The sequence below is a fragment of the Callospermophilus lateralis genome, unplaced genomic scaffold (genome assembly GCF_048772815.1).
Source record: "Callospermophilus lateralis isolate mCalLat2 unplaced genomic scaffold, mCalLat2.hap1 Scaffold_1353, whole genome shotgun sequence".
Lineage (NCBI taxonomy): Eukaryota > Metazoa > Chordata > Mammalia > Rodentia > Sciuridae > Callospermophilus > Callospermophilus lateralis.
In genome coordinates, this window is record NW_027512514.1 from 217553 (window position 1) to 238858 (window position 21306).

Genomic DNA, 21306 nt, shown 5'->3' on the forward strand with positions numbered 1-21306 from the left:
ATACCTATTACAGGACCAGCAATATGCTAGGAGTTATGTGTATTGTGGTGGGTAAAATACAGAAGAGCTGTCCTCATTAGACTTACCTGGCAAATGACTAACTGTTCTGTTTCTCAGGAACTTATAGAACATGATAGGATCTGCAGCTTCCCCCAAATAAATAAAGTGATAAAAATCTTGTTTTTATTTTTTTTATTTTTTGAAACACAGTGGAAGCAAGTTTAGTATTTGTGGCTGTGGTTGAATGTCCCACTCTTGTCTTCCAGTCCAATCAGACTATTTAAATGTTTATTAAATAATTAGTTTTGAATATCTTCACAATTTTTTGACCAATCATCAAAATATATGTTTGAGTTTTCTCTTAATTCCGTTTAGAATTTCCTCATTGGGTCTGTAATTCACTTCAATAGCATTGTATGTGGTTTGGGGAAAAATAATAGAAAATACTTGGAGCCATAGACGGACATTTGTAATTTTACATTGTTTCCTACTGAAATAATATCCTTTGCATTTTTTTCACTTATTAGTGTTTCCCTAAAATTTATTGATTTAATGTGAAATACTTCAGTACTTTGACTCTACAATTACAATACCTCAGAAAAAAATGAAAGAAATAAACATGTTCATCAAGAGTTGAATTGATAATTTGTGGTATATTTATACAAAGCAAAACTATAGAGTGATGTGAATTAAGGAGCTACTGATACTATAACAACATAAACAGTTCTCATAAAACTAATGCTGAATGAAATGGGACTCTCTCTATATAACATATTATTCAGTTTTTGTAAATTTGAACAATAGTGAAGGCAAATTTCATACAATATGATAATACTATTAGCTAATATTAAAGTCATGTTAACATAATAATATGTGAAGAGAATAATGATTATCACTAAAGGGAGCAGAATTTGGTTTTAGAAGCTCAGTATTCTATTTTTGATTACTTTATTCTTTATTGGGTTGAATCACTCTGTGATCACCCACCGAGGTGTGCTATGAGTTGAGGAATTTAGTGGCTATGTGATATTCCATTATGAGAAGCAAACTATTTTCTCATGTTTTACACGTGAGTATTCTTCACTGGTTTCTCTAGACTTCCTTCTGTGGTTCTTGTTTGTCTAAAATATAGTCATCATTTTCCCTTTGGTGAGTCAGCCAATGTTGAATTCTCTCCAATCCCTGTGCAATGAATCTCTGAATTCAAATTAATTTTGAGGTTGAGATTTTTTTAATGAATTTATTGGTTTGTTTGAATGCATGGAAAATGTAATGCCATTTTCTTTTAACATTCATATGCATTCCTGCCATTGAACATTCAGCTGTTAGATTTTGTAACTCTGGGAACTTTGCACTGTTTTGTTTTGCCATATGCTTAGATGTCAGTTTCCTTATTTTTAAAATCTTGGTACTCATGTGGCTTCTTGATTCTGTGAATTGATCTCCTTAATAACAATTGGAAAGTTGTGCCATTGTCTCCTGGCCCCTTTCTTTCTTTGCTCTTCCTAGAACACCAGACCCATCTCTGTGTGAGTGCTCTTTCTGAATATCCTCCACGTCTCACATGATTATCTCTCGGCTTCATCCTGTGTGGTTTCTTCTCACCTCACCTCCTACTATGTCTTCTCCAATTGTTCTTATTATGCAATTGATTTTATAATTTGGATTGAAGTTTTAATTGCATATCCTGGAAGTATTAGAAATACATTCCAGCACTGCTAAGTTTTTCAGTTTTGTACTTCTATTCTGAGTTGAATTACTCTGGACATTTTAGAGATGTGTCAGAAATATCCCATGCCTCAAACAATCATAGGTTGTTTCTAGGGCTCCTGTCTCCATTGGTGATCACCTATGTGTCATTCCTTAATGCCACATCATATTCACTATGTCTTCACACACCACAAAAAAAAATACCTTTTGTCCCTTTGAAAGGATCATGAAACTCTGGCAGCAGAGATATCACTGAGCTCTGGGCTAGATGTGGTGATGCTGATGCTAGTACTCAATCCTCTGAGGGATGTAGGTTTTACTTTCTGCTTCATTCAACAAAGTCGTGCAGAAATTCAATATTGGGTAATTTGCATAGTGTAATATGATTTCTTCTTGTTTCAGAATTTGAAGGACGGGAATACGTTTGCGTGAGGGTGCCCTCCTCTTACTAGAACATTGTTCTTTATTTCCTTTGGTAGTTCTCTGACTTTCACTCTTAGGGACTAAGGCCTATTACCATCATCTGTGAGAACTTGTTGGATCCTACCCAATGCATGTGCATTTGACCACCGTCTTGGTGGGTGCTCTCCAGTGTGATTTGCTAAGGCACTCTGTGTCATACCCCTGCTAACCACAAACTTATTCTCAACGTTATTGTAATTTGTTTGAAAGGAAGATGTGTTTATATTGTTTTACTGGCTTTATTGAGAGCTAATCTATATACCATACAATTCTCTCATTTTAAAGTGCACAGTATGATGATTTTTACTATAGTCACATGATTATGCAGTCATTGCCCAAATCTAATTTTAGAACATTTATACCCCATTAAAGAAATTCTGCACACATTAACAGTCAATCATCATTCCTCCTCCCAGCCACTCCATTCTCTCCCAGTCCTAAGCGACCACCACAGTTGCATTACCTGTCATTAGGAAAATGACACATATGTTGTGAATTCTAAGTGAGTGTTTGCTTTACAATACAAGAAGGGCTGTCCAGTAAGTTTCTCTGGCTTCCCTGGAAAAGCAACACAAATGGGTACCTTTAAATAGCAGAAATTTCATGTCTCATAGTACTGGAGGCTAGAAGTTCAAAGTCAGTTTGGTGGCCCTGGTCTTGTTAGTAGCTTTTGGTGCTTTTTAATTTGCCTGACCTCCTTTTAACTAATTACATGTGCAACACCTCATTTCCAAGTAAGGGCATATTCTGAGATATTAGGGACGAGGACTCAATATATATATATATATATATATATATATATATATATATTTGTGTGTGTGTATATCCACATATATATATACATATACATATTTGTGTGTATATATGTATGCATATATACACACATACATATATACACACAAACACACAAATATTTTTAATATATTTTATATATATTTTATATATTCATTCAAATATATATCTTTGTTATAGATCTATAGCATATATCTCTAATATATATTTTGTTTTGGGAGGACATTTTCAACCATAGCATAGATGATGAATGGTCAATAACATTTTTCTTTCTTTGCAAAGGCTTTTATCTTGAGTACGCTGATAATAAGTAATTCTATTGTTTTTACTTCTCTCAATGAAAATTCCAACACAACACATGTTTTTTTATAGTGATTCCATGAACCACTCAAAGTAAATTATTCCTATTGTAAATTGTTACATTGGTTATAAATTATAGGATTGCAGATTGGTTCAATTTTTTAAAATTTTCTAGATAATAATCTGTAATTTTTCTCTCTCCAGTAGAATTACAAGTAAGAGATTTCACCCACCATATTCCACACAACCATTTTTTTTCCCAAAGAGGTAATGCTCTTTGTTCAAATCACTTAAATTAGAGCTGCATTAATAAAAAAAAGCATTAGAATTTAGTGTCATATTTTATATCTTTTACCTTTCCACATAGAACTTTCTTTCAAAGTCCTTAAATGACTTTTAACTCAATAAGAATTCTAGTATCTAAAGAATTATTTATTACCCATGATCTCAAAACAGAATCTTTGATCAACCAAAGATAAAATAATTTTCTTTGGAACTGGAGCACAAATTGATTTGTAAACTACACAATGGCACCAGTCAGATATCAAGTCAAGGCTGATATGAGAATCCATCAGGAGTTAGGGGCAGAAGGAGAAAATGCACCAAGTAAACAGTAAGAGCCAAGGAGAGAGTTTGTGGGGAGCGTGAGAGTCGCCAGACAGAGATAGAAACCACATCTCTGAGGGAGGAAGATCACCAAGACCCTTTGCAGACCAAGGGAAAAAACAAAATTGGAATCCAGAGAAAAGAGTAGATTCTTTAGGTCTATATTTATTATGTGTTTACATAACTAAAATCAATTATAGCCAATTTATGGGCAACCTCAGAGTCCGGATCTCTAAGAAAGTAGCTTGAAAGAAGTTTCAAGTTCTTATCTAAGTGTTCCATTAATCTCATGATACTTAATTTAAACTACAAAAGAAACTTTTATCTGACTCAAAGTAGAAATGCCAACTAAATCACAATTAGATCTACTGGATATTTTGTAATTTTCTTTTTATAATTAGTTTTTTGATTTATAAGATGTTTCTGTCTCTTTTTTTCCCAAGAAATATGAAACCTTAAGTTTAATGTTTTTGATGACCTGTTTCTTTCAAATATTTCTTTTGCATATTAGCCTCTTTTTCCCTTAATATCTAATCTAACCTTAAAGAGGAAAGCCACTAGTGGAAAACCTCTGTTCTGAAATATAGGTGAGAAAGATGCTTTGAAGATGGATTTTGGTTAGGAGGTATTACATTCATGTTTTCAATTTGACCTGTCAAATTTTGAAATTTATCAAATATTTTTCTGCTTGAAATTAAGATAGAAATTTTGTCTAAGTGCTTAAAGTTCTGTATAGAAAGTTGAGAGTTATTATATTTAGTCTTTCTTCATCATCCCAGAGGTGAATGAAGACTGGTTTTTTAATTGGTATGTTATTTCTTAAAATATTGAATGCTTATATTTTCCTTATGGCTGTGAAATTGTTCTTGATCATGTGGGGACACACTTGAATACCACATGGTTACTTCCTTCAAAAGTTCTTACAGACTACTAGCTTAATAAAGTAGAGATGTGAACAAATGTACTGAGTCCTGAAAATAGGCTGTGGGTGAGGAACATTATATAGACTGTGCTGTTTTTATAAGTTCAGATTACTTACAAACCTCATACACAGATTCTTCTCTCCAAGAGCTTGACTTTTTGTAATTTGACCTGGATATTTAACAGAAAGAGTATACCAAAGAAGAGCTCCATGAGTATTTGTATAAGTGGATTAATGAACTTAATAAAGGAACAAAGTAAAGAAGATTTAGGTATCAATTGAAAAAAAGCATTCTTCCTGGATTTAAAAGCTTTTTGAAAGTTTCATTTGTTTGTTTTCTTTGTAAGTAGAAGATAAGATTTATAAGGGCTTAAATTTATTTTCCATCTCTAATTTTAGATCTACTTTTCTTGTGTCAATATGAGAAAAATTAAAACTCGTCTAACTTTTTTTTTAAATCTGTAAACATAAGAGTTCTTTCCAGTCATCAAATTTCAAGCTTTTTAAAGCACAAAGTATGCTTCATAAAAAGATAATATTCCTTGGAAAGAGAATCTTGCTCAGGAATGACTCTTTTTTTAATGTGTTTTCTTTTTTTTTTTTCTCTCTCTCTCTCTGTTTTTTTTTTTTTCTTTTTTGAACGTAGGAGACTGGAATTTAGTAATAGAGATTTTAATAATGGAAAACAAAAGATAAGAAGGGCTAAGAGGTTTACGTTATCCTGTATCTGAAAGTCCTCTAATGTTAGCCTAACACTAAAACAAGCTCCCTGGAGCTGGAGGGGCTGAAGTCAGTGTGGACTCCCAGCTTCATGTACTGCTGCCAAGACAATTCCCCTCAACAACCAAGAACACGCCTACCAACGCCCAGCTCAAAATATACAGGAAAGAAATTCCTGCATATAGAACAGGAAAAAGTTGAAGAAGGTCCTACATACATAGGAAATAAAGGCATAGATACTATTTGAAAGGGTGAGAAGTATAAGGAATAAATTCAAATCACCAAAATTTGTTTAATATGACAATTGCACATATCATCATTTAGACCTGGGCTTGATGATTCCTTTTCATTTTTATATTACAGAAAGAAAATAATTATCATAGGACATCACTGCATATAACATTTTCAATAATACTTGAATATAAAATAAACATTTACAAAATACATGATAGCCTTCCAATTAAATTGTATCACTGAACCAAAGCAGCTTCAAAGTACCACCTAGCCCCACTGTGAAATTCTAGTTGACTGACACAAGTTTAATACTTCATCCCTACTTTTTTGTGTTTGAACATATAATTCAAGTAAATATAATTAGGTCAATTCCAAGGTACAATAATTAAATATTGATATAAATACTTCCTCTGCAGTGAATATCAAGGAAACAATTTTTAACATGGAGAATGGAAGACTGCTGTTGAACAGCAATTACTAAATACTCATGTGAATGTGCTAGAAACACTAATGTGTGTGTTTGGTTTTGCTTCTAGCCTCAATGCATAAAACTATTTTTAACTTCAATTAAAATTGTATAGGTGGCATGAATCCAGAGAAGAACAGCTGTCCCTATTAACAATCGATTGTGCAGAAGATAGATAGAGATCAGAATTATTGTCATGATTCTAAATTCACCATCATTAAGAAACTTGGAAATAAGCAAATTTCATATGTTCTAAAGTATTAAAGTAAGTCTTTATACAAAAAAGTATTTTTATGCATTTATAAAATAATTAACTAATAGTTGACAATATATTAGATATTATTTGAAGAACATAAGATTGTTTTGAAGCTTTTATAATAATTTATATTGTAATTATCATTAATTTGCATAAGCAAGTACCCATTTGTGAATAAAATTGCTCAATTTCTATAGGAAATGTAGATGAACATAGCTCATGTATTATAGAGATCTTGGCTGCTATCAATTGTTGTCACGGTCTTCAGTATTAAATCATATGTAGAAATAAGTACAATCTGCCTCTCAGGAGAAGTGAAACAGATCTCCTCACAGCTATTATCTAGCAGTTATTGGTTTTATACATCAATTCTATGACATAATTTATTACATGATGAATTTTCTAACCTGCAATCTATCTTAAACCACTATATATGTAGAAACTGAAAAATAATACAATTTTAAGTCAATAAAGTTAAATTTTAACAATGAAAAATGTATATTAAACTTTCTGAGAATGTAAATGTTTCTATTTTTTGTTACTATCACAGACACATCTTAATAATCTGAGTAGAATATTTCTAATGTCATAGTCTTAGTACTTCCCCTGAAAAAATTAAAGTAGATGCTGGACAGACCTTCATCTGATTCCTAGCTTTGTGTCTTATAACTTCGATTTTACTGTCTAATATGTCATTATAGCATATTACAATCCAAGTAAGCTATTTCATTTTCAAGCCTGGAAATTGCTGATTGTGTTTGTTAAAAGAGAAGATCGATTCAGGAACAAAGCATAGTACCTGATTCAAGGGAAGTCAAAATTTTCGGGGAAAAAAAAATCATACCCTGCTACTGGAATTTTGAAAATCATTTTTTTACATTCTAGTGCTAAATGATAATCTCCAACTTTTACAATATCCTTTTCTCCACTGCAGCATCAGTCATTTCTTCAAGAAGTTTTGCTATCTATGAGAAAAATGGTATTAGAAACCAAGATATGTTAGACTATTTGCTACTGAGATGTCAATTCTTTAAGACTTTTCAATTGACACAACTCATTATGAACACATTTTGAAACTATTTCTCTCTATATCCCTCCATATACATAGGCAAAGCATGAATGAAATATGGTTTCTCTAACAGTAACATATTATAATATGTATCATTTGAGCATACTTCCTTGCTTATCTGCAAACCCCAGCAAAAAAGAGCTGACTCTTATCATCATTTATTTATTTTATTTACTTACTTGTTCATCTTCTGTTCATTTATTTACTTAATTCATTTATTTTCTTAATTTATTTATTTAATGTTCAATTTAAATTATTTATTTATTAATTTTGCACTTAATTTTTTATTTACTTATTAATTATTCATTCTTTATTTGACCTCAGTTTTACTTAAATGTTCAACTTAATTTACATAATTTTTCAGCCATCACAAACATACACAGCAGTCCTGGATGGGTCAGCACAATTCCTACAATGAGTCTCACTGCATGTGTCACCTACATCCTATTGGTTCCGTTCCTCTGAAGAATCATAATGCAATATACAACTTTATCAACTAGGCTATGCTGCTTTTTGCAGTCTCTTTGGTCTTCAGTCTTTAAACAGCCACTGTCTTGAAAAGTTACTTTGTTCATGAACTCACCACCATTTTCTCCAGATGCTTCATACATTTATTTGCTTACAATGTGGTTAGATATTCTTGCCATTTCTTCCATTTTTCTTTGACCTCTTAAGTGTTTTAATTTAAAAAAAAACTATATTAAATTTCACCTCTGTGTTTTAAAGTTCTGCTTACTGACAAATGTAACCATCATATATTCACCACTAAAGTAGCTCATAGGATACTTTCAATGCCTTGAAAGTCCCTCCTACTTTACTTAATCATCCTCATCCCTCAGTCCAATCCTCTGGCTGCTGCTGGTTACTGATTATTTTACTGTCTTTCCAGCTTTGATCTTCCTAGTGGCTGTACTGTTTTACAGTTCCACCTGAAAATACTGAGAGGTCCTATCACTCCAAGTCCTCAACATTTGCTTTTGAAAATTGTTTGGATTTTACCCATTTGGATAGTTCTGTGGTAGAATCCTATTGTGATTTTAATTTTCAAATTCTTGAATATGAATAATGCTGTGAAACTTTTTATTTACTTATTATTCAGTTGGGATATTGTCTTTAATGAAATATTTCTTCAGATTCATTGCTGAATTATTTAATGTTTTCTTATTTTTCTTTGTATATGTTGGACACAACCATGAATAGGTATATAGATTACAAATATTGTCTCCCAGCTTCTATCATGTCTTGTTTATCTTTATTTTAATGTTTTAAAATTATATATTTATTTTAAAATAATATTTCAATTGATATATAATAACTATACCCATTTTGGAGATATAATGTGTTATATAGAAATGTAGAACTATAGATATTATATATATTATATATAAGATATACTTATATACATACGTAAAAAATATTTGGGAAATACACAGACTCTCTCTCTCTACACATACACACACACACACACACACACAAACACACACACATATATGTAGAGAGAGATAGCTATGTAATATATATAAATATATAGTATATATGAATATATAGTATAGATATAATATAGTGTATATAGATATACACTATAGATATCTATAGTATACATTATGTATATTTGTCTTTCTCTCTCTCTCTCTCTCTCTCTCTCTCTATATATATATATATATATATATATATATATATATATATATATATATATAAAATATTGACCAAACATTTACTTTAAATTTTTGTTTGTGGAAGAAATGTGGTTTTCAATCTTTAAAGTGTATCTTTTGCACAGCAGACTTTTTTCTTATGAGGATAAGTTCTATCTCTCACTTCTACTTTAATAGATCATGCTATAGGTATTTTATCTAATAATTACTATCAAAACCCAGGTCATGTGCCGTATTATACTTTTTCATAGATCTGTGATATACTTTAATTTCTTTTGGGGCCAATTTGAAAGATCTAAGTCCAGGTCTTTTACTGTTTTTTTTTTTTTCACTTGGTCATCCAAATGCTATAGCACCTTCTCAAAAACGCAATGCTTTCTCCATTGAATTTCCTTTGTGCCTTTGTTATACATCAGCTGAATACACTTGCTTCAGTCTATTACTGAGATGCCTGTTTTGTTTTTTTTTATTGATTCTTTTGTCTATTCTATCAACAGCATCAGGCTGTCTTCATTCTGGAGCTTTAGATTAAATCATGTTTAGATAGTGTCATTCCTTTCGTTTTACTTCTCTCCTTTAATACTGTGTGGATATTTCAGGGTTTTTTCCCTCTCTATATACACATCAGAATTAGTGTGATAGAGAAATCTACAGGATCTGGGATTTGGTGATAATCACTAAATACACCTAAAGAGTAATCCATAAAAGTAAAGGTGATGTTAGACCTTATCATAATTTAAAAATCTGCTCTGCAAAATATTCTCTTTAATGATTGAAAAAAAGCTGTGCATCACAAAAAATGGTAAATGTTTCAGGTTATGGATATGAAAATTTGGTCAATCCAGAATGTACACATGTTAATAGCTTGCTGTAATTTATATGGGATTTATAATATATCTGTGAAACACATATGAAAAACTTAGTTCCTTAATATTTAGACTTTCTTTCTAATTAATCTATTGGTCAAAACAAATCTCCAAAAATATTTTTGAAACAAATGAAAATCAAAGAACAATTCATCAAAATCTGTAGGATGCATCAAAATCAATGCTCAGCAGCAAATAGTTAACCTTTAATGCATATATTAGAAGAGAGAAAGAGTCAGTAATTTAATTTTCTATCTTAGACAACAAGAAAAAGAACAATTAAAGCAAAATTAAACATAGAAAAATAAAATAAAAAATATAGCAACACCCAATGCAATTGAAACAGAGGATCAACAAAACAAAAACTCATTCTTCAAAATGAACAAAAAATTTTGTCTTTAGTCAAACAAAGTTAATTGACAAAGACTCAAATTATTAATAGAGGAACTGAAAGAGGAGTTGTCATTGTAAATCCCATGAGCATTAAAAGGAGCATATGGGAACATCATGAGCAATGCCATGTCCACAGATTTTATAATGTAGATGAAATGAGCCAATGTCTTGAAAGACACACTTCAGTAAACTCACAAAAAATAAATGGAAAACATAAAGAGACACATTTATTAAATAAATTGAGTCAATAGTTGATAACTTCCCAAACCAGCAAGTCCCAGCTGTGGATAGATTAGATGGTAAATTCTATCAAACAAATTCTACTAAATCTACCATTGCTTTCAGAAAATGGAAGTATAGGTATACCTGCTACCTCATTCTATGTAATCAGCATTACTCTAATATGAAAACCAGACAAAGGCATTGGAAGAAAAATAAACTAACCAATGTATTTTGTGAATATTAATTCATAAGTCATCAGAAAATTATTAAGAGATCCAACCCAACAATGTTTGAAAGAATTATGCACAACCACCAAGTGAAATTTGTCCCAAACATGCAAAGCTTGTCAACATTCAAAAATCATAATAATCCATTCTATTAACAGGCTCAAATAGAAAAATTGTATGATCATAATAGTAAATGCAGAAAATGCATGTGACAAAATAAGATATTCATTAATAATCATTATATAATCATGTCATCTGTAAAAAAATAGTTTCATTTCATCCATCTTATCTTATAAGTGTTATTTTTGTTTTCTTGTTTTGTTGCACCAGGCAGAAATTCTAATGCAACACTGAATAACAGTGGGAGAAGGCATCTTTGCCTTGGTCTTGGTTTCAGGGAGACAGTGTCCAGTTTACCACCCATAAGTAGGGTAATAGCTGCAGGCTTTTGCTGGGGTTCATGATCAGGTTGAGGAAGTCTCTCTTACTCCTAGTTTGCTGGGGAATGTTTTTGTTTTGTTTTGTTTTTATTGTGTTTTATTTTATTTTTGAATATATGACAGCAGAATGCATTACAGTTCTTATTACACATGTAAAACACAAATTTTCATTTCTTTATATATAAAGAATGTTCATGTCAATTCATGTCTTTATACATGTTCTTTGGTTTTTTTGCATTACAATTTTTATTACACATATATGCCACAACTTTTCATATCTCTGTTTGTATATAAAGTATGTTGACACCCAATTCGTGTCTTCATACATGTACTTTGGATAATGATGTCCATCACATTCCACCATCCTTGCTAATCCCCTGCTTCCTCCCATTCCCTCCTTCCTCTCTTCCCTATCTAGAGTTCATCTATTCCTCCCACACTGTCCCTCCCTACCCCACTATGAGTCAGCCTTCTTATATCAGAGAAAACATTCAGCATTTGTTTTTGGGGGGATTGGCTAACTTCACTTAGCATTATCTTCTTCAATGCCATCCATTTACCTGAAAATGCCATGATTTTATTCTCTTTTATTGCTGAGTAAAATTCCATTGTGTATATATGCCACATTTTTTTATACATTCATCCACTGAAGGGATCTAGGTTGGCTCCACAGTTTAGCTATTGTGAATTATGCTGCTATAAACATTGATATGGCTGTGTCCCTGCAGTATGCTGTTTTTATATCCTTTGGTTATAGTCTGAGGACAGCTGGGTCAAATGGTGGTTCCATTCCCAATTTTCCAAGAAATCTCCATACTGCTTTCCATATTGGCTGCACCAATTTGCAGTCCCACCAGCAATGTAGGAGTATACCTTTTACCCCCACATCCTCACTAACACTTATTGTTGTTTTTCTTCATAATAGCTGCCATTCTGACAGGAGTGAGATGATATCTTAGAGCAGTTTTAATTTGCATTTCTCTAAAATATTATCCATAATGGTGGAGTGATGTGTCAATTCAGTCACTTGGTTGACATATTTCAATTTCCTACAATGTGCTTACTTTCCTATCCCTTTTGTCTTCCCTAAAAACTCTTTCTTTCCTTATAATCTCCCACTACTTTTCCAAACCTGGTTGATGAGATGGTAAATTATGGGGTGGGGGAAGCACTTTGTAGTTGTGTGAATAAGCCCAGTGTTAGTGGTTCTGTGTGCCCTGGCTGTGAGCTCTCTCTCCTACCATCCTTCTCTCCCTTAGGTGATGCCGAAGGCTACAGTGTGCTCTGATGCGTGATTCCCTATTCCTAGTGTTTTAGTCAGCCTTTTCTTCACTGTGACTAAAATACTGACCAGAACAACTGTAGAGTAGGAAGTGTTTATTTGAGTGCTCACAGTAACAGAGTACTTCTTAGTTCATGAAAGCCGGCTCCATTTTTCAGGGCTTGAGGTGAGGCAGAACAACATGGCGGGCGAGTATGGCAGAGGGAAGTGGCTCACATGATGCTCAGTATGCAAAGAAAGAGACTCCACTTGCCAGATGCAAATATATACCCCAAGTAGTATATCCTCCCTGGTAGTAGGCAGGTGCTTGCTATGGAGAGCTCCCTGGGCTATTTCTAAATAGGGTTTTCTCTCTTCATCCATTGGAAACATGGGTATTTTCTTGACTCTTTACAACAAAAAATTTGGTTGAGTTCTAGGATAAAAAGTCTATGAAGGTTTAGGTCCTCTGCTAAGCATTTGCCCTGGACTTTGTTTCTCTCCTGCTGCTTCATACTCCCCAACAGGTCATCCAGCCATTATGCAAGCTTTCTCACCAGCTGCGCTCTTGGGATCTCTAATGTAGGTAAACTGATCTCAGTCACAATCTATGCTCCTATCTCTGCAGATTTGGAGTTGTTAGTTGGTCCAGAAAACTTGCTTTCTGATGGTTCAAAATAAAGTCATTGATTTTCAGGGGTTTTAAAAATTATTGTTTTATTTTTCCAGTATATTTCTTATTATAAGGATGAAATCAACAAATTTTAATCTCCTTACTTGTTGAGCTGAATCTGGAAGATAGGTAGGCTTTAAAAATACTCACTTCTCAATTTATTTACATCATCATACTAATAAAGGAACAAACAGACATATTTGAATTTTATTTTTGATTGGTAGAAAGCTCCAAACTGAAGTTTCAACAAGTTTTCTTTTCTTTTTCTTTTTGTTTTCCTTCTGAAGTCAGTGCTGAGTCTTTCTAAGGGAGGCAGGATTAAAAAGCCCTCTTCTTGGTATTTACAAAGGGCAACAGCAGTGCAGCACAGAGATCTGAAAAAGGAGAATTTAACAAAATAAATCAGGCACTACATTCCCACCACTGAACTCGTCAGAGAATGTGAAATATCTTAGTACACAAAACACATTTCATCAGAAAGAGCTTCCTAAAATAACAGAAGGGGTCTAAAGTGCACTGTAATCTTAAATAATAGTTAACTTCCGTTGACATTCAAGTGGCGTTCAACTACAAGTTGTATGTATAAATTTCTAATTGTAAACATGTTATCCTTAGATTATTAATATTACTAAAATACACTAGTAGTCTCATTTCATTTTTTTCTGAAATAGAGTAAACATAGCATTGATTCATTTAGAAAATGTAAATCACAGGCCTGAAAGTTATTGATTATCCAGTTGGTATTCTGTCCTTTAACTGCAAACAGTAGTTTCAACAGTGAAGCACAGGTTCATGTGAATCCATTTCAGTTTTCTAAGCTTTTCATCAAAACTCAAGATGGAGCATTGTGTGATCTGTGAATAGCTTGCATTTTTCCCAGACAAATTTCTGGTATTCTTTGCTTTGTAACAAAACTTTCATTATAGAGATTAGGAGGAAGATACTATAGAATTGACGCTTCACAAAGAATGAAAAGCAAAGTCTAAAATAGGCTTCAGCATCACATTTTTCTACAGAATGTTGAAGCAAAAGAAAAAAAAAGAAAACAGTCACAGTCAATTCCTGTTGGCAGGAAATTCACCTGTGGAGAGAGGGTGTGATGTGGAAATGCTACCCTGGAAGGAATTGATATTTACTAAAAAAAAGCATCACTTGCAAACATTAATTTGTTTAACAGAATTCAGAGATGTTTCTGGTGGCCTTTTCTTTTTATGGACCAGGAAGCTAAGGCTTAGTGAAGGAATCTCTGTGATTTCTTTCTCTGTGTATTGCTTTTCCTCCAGATATGAAAATCATTTGTTTTAAAAATGAGCATCTAATCAGAATCTGGTTCCAGTTCAAATATGGAATCCAGCATTCCTGTCCCCACCTGTAAAATAGTAGGTTACTTTCCACTGATGTGTTGCGTTTGTCAGAAAAACTTGAGTTCTCTAGCCATGTGTTTGGCCTTGGGCACCCAATTGATCATGTTTTATTAAAAATAAAATATAAAATAAGTGAATAACTCAAGTCCATCTTAATTTTCTATGTCCAGATAAATCAGACACAAGTAGCCTTTATGAAAGTAATTACTATAGAAAGTTTGTGGTTTTTCTTTACACTATTTCTTTAAACAATGGGAAAAAAATGATTGACATCTTTGAGTGCTTAGAGTATTTCCTCAAAGAAGCACCTAAATTTGTCTAAGTAAATAATTTTTATAGTGGTGGCATTTGACTTGAATGTGCATTTAATATCTTGGGGCTCTCATTTAAAGAAGGCTGGTTCTATACATCTGAGAAGATGCCTTTAATTTTGCATTTTTAATAAGCTCCAAGTTGCTGCTGATGCTGCCAGTCCATGGACCACACTACGATAGCATGGTTCTATTGGCTGAAATCTATTGACTTAAAAGATGCCATAAGAAACACCTGGTACCTAACTTAGCTGTACTAAGTGGGTACATTTTTAGAGATTAATTTATGATTATAGAATTGGTTTTCAGTACATTTCCTAGGCATGGTCATTCCGGGGATATCACTTGTTTGCAGTGGCTGTGTCAATGCTCTGAGAGGAGTGGCTGAGCGGTTGAGGCAGGAGCACATCAATTTGCTTCCAGAAGCCATGGGTGCTCTTTTCCTCTGAGGGTTTCAGGAATCGTCTCTTATTTGACATGTACTCTTGGTAAGAACAATGTAATATCTTCCTTATAAAACAACACCCCTGCAATCATGAAGTGCCAATAATTTGGCATACTTAGGAAGAACACATTTTTTTTAATCTTAAAGAAATATAAAATATTGGAAATCCATTATGTAGTATAAAAATAATGGCAAGCACATATTAGTTTTTAAAAACATTTCTTTTTCCCTCTCTCTAGTGACTACAGCTCTTGATCTTCTCTAAAACAAATCCTTCCACCTTCTTCTTAGTCCAGTGGAATATTTTGTTTTATATCATAACTTTGGACTTTTTTAATATATTTGTTGTTATAACCACCTAGATGTAGATATTTCTACAGATGATAGGAAGATGACAGAAATATATAAAATGAAACATTTTTTTCTACTTACATGAATTGTGAAATTATTACATGGGTTCTTTCAATTATTTTATGTTCATTCAAACTTAAGGCCATGAAATGATTATCCAGCCAACACAATCTACTAATTGTCATTTCATTTTTTCCATAGATACTATTTATTCCTCTAATTCTAGGGAAGTCATTATGAAATTCCTATTGCAAACAACTCTGCAATAACTCTTCTAGTGCATGTGTCCTTGTGATCCTGAGAGGTCCCTGACTCTCCTGAGTGTTGTCAGTTTTTTCCTGATTTGTGTATACTGAGCCAACTCAATGGTTATGGGATATTTTACCATATTTCTGTTTGCTTGGTCAGGTAATTGTTTTTCATATTCTTTTTATTCATTTTTTTAGATCTATGAATTGAATGCTCATATCCTTTTACCCATTATGGTTTCTTACACTTCTACATAGTTGTCATTTTATTTATTTTATATTCTGAATATTAAGAATTTTTCAGTTATGTGTTTGAAATATCATATTCCAGTTGTAGATTGATTACCTTTTAACTTAAAGCATGATGTTTAGTTTAGTAAGAGAATTTTTTAGCTTTTTCTTTATTTTTCCTTTAGAGATCACATAAAATATCTTATTGATAAAATTTGTCTTCTAAAATTATATATTTTTTCTTTTACATTTATATGGTTAAGCATTACAGATGATGTTTTGTGTGCCAAGCAATCAGAGCATATTTTCTTTCATATGGATACATATTATGTCCAACACCTTTTATTGAATATGCTAATTTGTGATTTCAGCTGCCATAAAAATTTACAATACGTGCACAGGTTTGTAGGTGTCGACGTGCTTCTGGCTAATTTCATCAGAAGGGGTGTGTTGTTTGCAATTATATCAAGATCGAACTGCTGTACTATACTGTAGCATCATGATTTACATGAGACTTGGTTGGTTGTTGAATTTGTTTTGAATATTGTTGGTCATTTTACCTTCATATAAGGTTAAGATCAGTTTTAAGTTTCACAAAACGGACTTGGTAGAAATTTTACTGGAATTAGAGAGCATCATTACCACGATTTGAGAAAAGAAGCATTTGGGGTAATATATTTCCATTATGAGAAAGATGATTACATTTAAGTCCAAGAATAAACTTGTCTATCTGTATTTATTAAAAATTAATATTTGGTAGTACCCTACTCAGTATGTAGCAGAATTTGATGGTATCTTCATTTTAATTATCTATTCACAGGGTAAAGTGAATCCCAGGGTAGAGCAGCACACACTGCTATTAATTGTCATATGATTTTTATATGATCGCATTTTGTGTAATCTCAGATTTTCATAGAATCTCACATTTTCCTGCAATGTCTATTAGACAGTCACTCTTATTTTTGTAATGGGTATTTTGTTCCTTGTTTTTTTTTTTTAACTTTCTTTTGTTCCCTGGCGTAGGGCTTCAAGCACCATGGAGTACACAAGTACCAATAGTGATGACATTTCTGCTCCATGCTTTTATTCGACTACTTCTAAAATGCCACCATGAGCTATTAGTTTGGACTGATTTTTTGATAGTTTTCCTTTACCCTTGGCTTTTGAGGCACATGCTTCAAGCTGTTTGCTAGTCCTCGATTGTCTAGCCTGGTTTGCATCTGTTGAAATAATCACGGTACATTTTCTCCTCCAATATGTTAATAAGGCCTGAAGAATATCATTTGTAGTTTATGTAACATTCTGGATACAATTTTGGCCATTCTAAGATAAATCTAGTTTGTCCATGGTGTATTTTCACTTTCAAAACTTGGTGAGTGTGCTCAGATGCCAATATTCTATTTAACATTTTTGCATTTATAGTCTTAACTTTGATCTCTCTGCAATTTTCCTTTCTCAAACTATCCTTGCCTGGATTTGCTATTACAGTTTTAGTAGCCTCATAAAATGAGTTTGGAAACTTTCACATTATAGTCCTCTGGAACAGTTTATATAATTTAAGGATTACACGTTCTTTTAAAGTTTTATAGAACTTTTGTTAAAAAACTGTCTGGGCCTGGTGTGTGTTGATGTTGAAGAGATTGGAAGAAAGACATATTTATACTGTAGTTTCTATGGCTTTAATTTCATTAATCGTTTATTAAGGTTTATGTTTCACTTTGAGTCAGTTTTTATTATCCTTACTTTGTAAAATGTCTATTTAATATAGATTATATAGTTATTTATATAATTAGTTCATTCTACACTTTTAGCTTCTAATGTTTATGTGTTGGTTTTCTTTACATTTTCTTGATTCACTAGCACAGGAGCCTGTGCAGGGGACACGTAGCATCCAAATCATGACTGGCTCTAATCCTCTCTGCTCAGGACACTCAGGCAGGAGGTTCACACATGCAAGACCAACCTGAGTAACCGAGTGAGACCATGCCTCAAAAAAAAAAAAAAAGTTCATGGATGTACCTTAAAGGTGGAGCACTTGCCTGACATGCCCAAGGCCCTGGATTCAATGTTCAGTATGTCAAACAAACAAAAAACAAAACGGCAACAAGGTGCTTTGACCTTGGACTTGCCAGTCAGCAGAACCATAGGAAGTTGATTTCTATTGTTAATAAACTACCAGTCTAAGGTACTTGACTTATTTGCTAATTCTAGGATTTTCTGCTTCTGTATTTTACCCTGTATCACTTTGAACTGCCTTTGGATCCAGGGTTTCTAGAGCAAAATCTGAAGAGAACCTTGTGGGGAAGGGATGAGGAGTGTTCCTCCCTCTCAACCCCATAGGTGTTAAGGCCAAGTTCTAGAGTGTGTTAGGGGACAAAGCATTTTGTGGTAGCGTCACCATGTGAGTGAAGCACTATCATCCCTAGGACACCAATCATTCTGAGTTGGAAGAAATAGGAATTGAGCACTTTGAGTGTAGATAGGAGGAAGCTTTAAAGGCCCAAAGTTGTTACGGATTTTCATCAGACTCCAAGTGAAAAGATCATTGAAGTATCCCACAAGTTTTAATCTCTAAACGTGTAACTGTTGGTTCCTATAACTCCCTGAAACCAAAAGCTTCCAGGGTCCTTTCTTATTCTTATTACAAATGTTGAGAAGGTTCTGAAGGTCCCGGAGTGAGATGACCACTGGGGATTATTCCCAGGCGTGACTAGGGCCACTGGGATGGGATTTCAAACCCTGGCCATATAAGAGGGTGGCTGCATCTGGGTTTTTGTCCATGAGCACAGGAAGCTCTTGGTGGTAACCTGTTGGACTCTCAGATAGTTAGCATGTTTGTGGGTTGGTGGTTGGTGGCTGGTAGTTGGTAATTGTGGTGTTTTGCTGTTGGTTTTTTGATTTGGGCTTTTGTTTATTTTGTCTTTCAGTTGTTGGCTTGGGTATTTTGTTTGGGTTTCTTCTTATTATTATTTTTTTAGCTAGCATCCTTAGTTGGTGTTCTGGCTTTAGGATGCACAGTCAGTGAAGTCAGAATAGCATAGGAGCCAAGCCCCTGCTACAAGTCACCCCTCATGAACCATTACCAGGTCGTGAGGGACCTTGGGTGGGGAGCCTTCAGCCAGGTTGCTAGCCCACCATCTCCTCACAGAGGAAGAGGTGGCAGTGAAAGTTGTGGTGAGGACAGAGGGAACATGTCCATCCCATATGAACTGGAGAGGTTGATGGCCTTGGATCACTGAAACATGATCCAGCTCTTCCAGGTCACGGAGACCATGGGCAAGTCCTCATGTTTATGGAGCACGCAGGTGGGGACAGCTACGGTCCTGCATCCCAGAGGCCAGTGGCCTGAGGGAGTAGAAGGCCCACAGAGTATTCAGGGAGATCGTGGGTGCTCTGCATCACTTCCACGACAGAGGAATCAGGCACGTGAACCTGAAGCCTGGCAACATGGTGGTGGATGCCAGGGCGGCAACATCAAGCTCATGGACTTTGGCCTGAGCGCCAGGTTCGTACCTGGGCAGAGGCTCAAAAGGTTCTGGGGCACTTTCTGTACGTGCCCCTGAAGTCGTGCAGTGGCAAGAATATGAGGGTCCCCCGTGGAGGTCTGGAGCTGCGTGTCACTCTCTTATGCTCACAGGGAGATGCCCATTTAAGGCACGCACCACCAAGCGCCTGCAGAAGCTCATCGTGCAGGCCAGCTACGACCTTCCCCGCACCTTTTCCAGGACGCCAGCAGCCTTCATCCAGCAGATGCTTACAGTGGACTCCACTCAGACGCCCACCCTGGAGGAGGTGATGGGGCACCCATGGCTGAGCCAGGGTGAGAACCCTTCACCCAGTCCTTGTAGCAGGCAAGTGCGCTTCCCAGACACCCTGACCCTGCCAAAAAGACCATCATGTTTGACATGGTCATGACCCCTACAATACCTGGGTGTCCCTGGACCAGAGGAAATCCCAGGAGGCCAAGGCCACCTACCTCATCCTCTAGCACCAGAGAACACAGAGGGTGTGCTGCGTGCTCCAGGTGAGCCCTGTGCTTTGTAGGGAAGTTCAGCCTCATCCAAGCCCTGCAGATCCCCCCAGTGTCCACCCCAACAAGGCTGCAGCGAGCCCGCCCTTCGCTTGCCCTGTGAGCAGCAGCAGCCTGAGGAGGCCGAGCGGTCAGGGCAGTGTGCCCACCATTCCTCTGAGCTTCTTCCACATGGACACACCTGTTCCCAGCCCAGCCCCTAGCTTGACCTGTGCTCTGCAGGCCTGAGCACCCCTGGCCCAGCCCCGGGGTGGTCCTCCACAGGTGGGTCACAGACGGCCCCAGCTGTCCTCTCAGAGTCCCTCCTCAGGGCAATCCCTTCACAGCAGCAGGGGCTGGAGGGGTCACTAGGACAGTCGCCACCTGCATGGGCAACTGTGCTGCTGCGTGCTGTGCCTCCAGAAGGATATTGACACCAAGGCCAGGAGGCCACAGGTGCCCTAGATTCCAAAACAGAGTGGCTCTAGTGGATGCGCCCTGGTGAGACAGACCAGCATACACCCAGAAGACCCCGAGCTCCGAGCATCCGGACATCGTGCAGCCAACACCTGTCAGGAAGGGGACCGAAACGGCTTCAGCAGTGAGGCGTGCCACCTGCCTCCGGCTTCCCCACGCGGGTTCCAGCCAAGAGCACGTCTGCTTCCAAGAGGACCACACCCCCGCCCCCGACACCAGAGGCTCTTTTCCCTGGGACATTCCCCCTGCCCTGGCCTTCCTCCCTGGCATCTGGGATAGCAGAGATGGTTCTTCAAAAATCTTTGTTTCTCACAATTTGTATAATAAAATTGAGATTCCAAATTTTGTTTTGTTTTAAAAAGTCAGATTTAAAAACAGAAGAGACAACTTTAAAAGAAATTTAAAAAGAGAATGAGGGCTCAGGGCAAGGGCAGAAGCCTGCAGCCATTCAGTCCACGGCCTGGACCACGGGGCCTCCCTCTGCTGTTCAGTGCAGATAGACTCATGGGCCTTGAACCAGGGTACAGGGGGCCTTGCTGGCCTTGACCTAGTGGAGATGGAGATTCTCTTTTGAGCCATTGTAGGCTTGAGCTGAC

General features: G+C 35.5%; 1 protein-coding gene across 1 annotated transcript in view; it reads left to right on the forward strand.

Annotated features, from left to right (window-relative positions):
- LOC143388718 (ATP-dependent RNA helicase DDX1-like) overlaps positions 1–20044 on the forward strand; it is a gene marked incomplete at its 3' end in the record, with an annotated part of 46363 nt that extends 26319 nt beyond the window's left edge. Inside the window, exon 7 of the mRNA XM_076842299.2 lies at positions 19862–20044. Within this exon, the coding sequence (XP_076698414.2) occupies positions 19862–20044 (183 nt within the window). The remainder of the gene's footprint in view (positions 1–19861) is intronic.
- Between the last annotated feature and the right edge of the window lie 1262 nt (positions 20045–21306).